General features: G+C 34.3%; 1 protein-coding gene across 1 annotated transcript; it reads right to left on the bottom strand.

Moving 5' to 3' along the window:
* Window positions 1-2,763: 2,763 nt before the first annotated feature.
* On the bottom strand, window positions 2,764-3,358 carry LOC111789319 (ethylene-responsive transcription factor ERF021-like). The gene has a single exon (XM_023670045.1). The coding sequence runs from the start codon at window positions 3,292-3,294 to the stop codon at window positions 2,764-2,766; it is 531 nt and encodes a 176-aa protein (XP_023525813.1). The 5' UTR covers window positions 3,295-3,358.
* Window positions 3,359-3,637: the final 279 nt, after the last annotated feature.

Genomic DNA, 3,637 nt, shown 5'->3' on the forward strand with positions numbered 1-3,637 from the left:
CTGTTTTTCACTCTGATTTTGATGTTAATCCTATTTAAGTTGAATTAGAACTTACGAGAGAAATTTCAAATTGAAGCTCCTGACAAACGAAAAGGTTAGATCGAGAAGATATGCAATATCCAAATAAGTAGCCACACAAACTTTAGGTAAGTAATACTTTTAGAGATCGCTAGGACGTGCTAACATGCAAATATTCCTTAACTTAGTGGTTAGAAAATGTAAGTTAAGTATTTTGGAAGGGCGTTTTTGGATGAGTATATATTGTAGGTATGTTATGAAATAATTACCGTTATGCCCCTAAATTGAGATTTCCGAGAAGCATGTCGTGTTTATGTTTTATGCAAAGCTAGAAAGATAATATGCATAATTAGAATACAAGTTGTCGAGTACCAGTCCAATTGGTGAGTCTCCACTACCCATTGGTTAGTTGGTGAGTCTCTGCTACCCATTTCACTTTGAGACCCAAATTTTCGAGTACCAGTCCAATACCTACACTGTCGAACCACACATGAGGCCAATTAGAGTTGTGTGATCTAATAGTTCATTTGGATTACTCTATACTGTAGATCCATCCTATGGGGGGACGTAAATCACTCGGTAATCATTGAAACCGGCACGCATAGGGGGGTTGCTCCCCCAATTTAAGGTGACTATATGGCCCTATGGGATGATCCACCAACTAACCTCCCATTGATGATGAGAAGGCTAGCACACACCATACTATCTCTGCCATAGAGAGTTCTACGAGGTAGCACCTTGATCTAGGACACCGATTTCACATAGCACAGACAAAGTAAGCTACCTAAATTAAAGAACATAAAAATAGTTCACCGTAAAGAAGGGACTTGTCGTTTGGCAGATCCACGACGTCAAAAAAATGTGAACCACCTTCTCCATACCCAAGGTGAGTTCGTGAGCAGCTAAAGTACTATTCAGAACTTTCAGGCACCATAGATGCTCAGATAGCAATAGAGACTAGGCCTGAACTTCCTAGAGCCCAGAGTAAATCCCGTGGATACCTACTAGGATAAGGATGTGATGAGAGTCTGCATGTAGGTTGCTTACTGAATATTTTTATACTTACCCCTCTCTTTTTCAAGTGTTTGCAGGTTGTTGGTCAAGGTGGAGGAGCGTTCAATAGTTGCAAAGTCACAGGGGGAGTCGTTTTGGAGCGTCATTTCATTTTTACATTTTGAGTCATATATATTTTGACTTGTAGTTGTATATCGAGCCCATTTCCCATTCTCTAATAAATTTTAATATAACACCGTCTTATAGTGAGATTTCATTTTGTATTTAATTCTGATGTTATTGTCGGTCTTTATTTTTTTTTTTTTTTAGGTTAACAATAATACAAAGATATAGTTCAATTTACTTAACCTTAGATATGGTAAAAATTGTCATATCTATAACTCACTATTGACAATAAATTCGTAAATTACTTATGAAAACTTAATTGGTACAATTTTAATTTGTTGCAATTATATAAATGAAGTTATTGAAAAGAACACTAGAAATACACAAATATTTAAGGAGAAAACAAAACTAAGTGAAGGAAATTTTAATAAAAATTATGAAAGTTATATTGCTTATCTTTGTTTTACTTTAAAAGCTTTATTTGTTGCACATGCTTTAATTGTCTAAAAAAGAAAAAAAAAACTTCAAATTAGATGCGTTAAAAAAAATAAATTATGACTCGAAAAGCTCGATAACTTGATTAATTCAACTTAACTCCTATGCTTACTATTGAGTGATAAACCGGAGATTTAGTTCGATTTAAATAAATAAAAATATTATGTATTGAGTTGGTTCCTAAATTTTCTTAAAATTAGATGGTTACTTACCATTTCATAATTATAATTTTTAACAATTGAAAAAATATTTTTTAAAAAAATATGTATTAAAATGGAGCCGTAAATCTTAATTAAAATAAATAAATAAATATTTTACAAAGTGCATTATACTTTTATGAAAAATTAAAAAAAAAAGAATAAATGATCCCAAACCCGCTAACCTAAAAAAATTTATAATTAAGTTAGATTGTGTTTATTATTTAATAAAAGTTGTTTGAGTTGAATTTTTTTTACAAATGCAGCAATTTAAGTTGGATTGAAAAAAGATACGAATATCCCTACGTGATGATGCCATGTGAATCGCTAGAAATATGTCAAGTATATAGTTAACCCAATATCAAAAGTTTACTAAGGGAACTCGAGCATACTACCGTGACACAAAAGATGTTCGTGGGGAGGGAGAGAGAGATAGAATGTTGTAATAATAATAATGAAGTTGATTAGGATAAACATGATACAAATGTGATTGGACAATGCACACACCACACACTCATATTGCCTAACCACTAATATTCTAATATTCTAATATTATTGTATTTACAAATGGAATTGATGGGCCCAATTAATCCCTCCAATTATGTCTCCCATTCAATTTCGAAAAAAAGGGGAAAATAAAAACCACCCTTTCCTTCATTTGACCCATTCCAAAGGGGTCTTAATTAATTAATCTTCTTAACTAACCCACCTTCCTTAATCTAATCTAATCTAATCTCATTAATTAAATTAATTAATTACACTCATACTATACTTAGTTTAACACACAACCCAATTCATATTTTTCATAAAAACTATGTTGTCGTTTTTATATTCTTAATCTAAACAAAAAAAAAAAAAAAAAAAAAAAAAAAAAAAAAAAAAAAAAAAAAAAAAAAAAAAAAAAAAAAAAAAAAAAAAANGTTACCCAATAAGCCTAAGGATCCCACAGCGAATCATTCTGCATATTCTCCCACATTTCATCCTCATTTGAATACTCCTCCATCACCAAACTCTCCGACGACATTTGCATCCACATCTTCGGCGAATCCAACGGCGACTCGTTAATCGCCTGAATTTGGCTCGGCGACAACCGCACTGTAACCGGGGCCAATCCCAACCCACTTGTTCCACTTCTCTCAGGCACAACGGTCGGCGTTGTTCGTAATCGCAACGCTCCCTCGTGAGCAGCAAGACGGATGTCATCAGAGGAAGAACCAAGAGGTAAGGGAAGAGAGTCGACAAGATTAGGGAAATTGAGACGTGCGTCGCGACCACGGAAATGGTAGGCAGCAACGTCGTAGGCTGCCGCTGCCATCTCCGGTGTCTCGAAGCTACCTAACCATATTCTCGTCTTCTTTCCCGGTTCGCGAATCTCGGAAACCCATTTACCCCATTTACGCTTTCGAACTCCTCGGTAGATCGACGTTGCAGCGCCGTGTCTCCCCATCGAGCTCGGCTCTCCCATGCAACAGAAAAAAGAGACAAGATACAATGTAGTACAAAAGTTGTCGGTTTGTCTTGATGTTTTGTGTTATTTTGAGGATTGGGAAATGAAGTGAGGGAGGTAAAGAGTATATATAGAGAGAAACCAAGATGAGAATTTGGTTGAAACGTGGACACTTTCCATGACAAGCTCTAGAGTGAGCTTCCAAGTAGTTGCTTGAGCATGTTCATAAACTTTAAGATTCTTCCTAATTTTTTTATTTTTAAAATATTTAAAAAAATTTAAAATTAAAAAAAAAAAAAAAAAAAAAAAAAAAAAAAAAAAAAAAAANGAAGAACAGAGGTTACTGTAAGGGACGCGTTTT

This window comes from Cucurbita pepo, chromosome LG02, assembly GCF_002806865.2.
Source record: "Cucurbita pepo subsp. pepo cultivar mu-cu-16 chromosome LG02, ASM280686v2, whole genome shotgun sequence".
Classification (NCBI taxonomy): domain Eukaryota; kingdom Viridiplantae; phylum Streptophyta; class Magnoliopsida; order Cucurbitales; family Cucurbitaceae; genus Cucurbita; species Cucurbita pepo.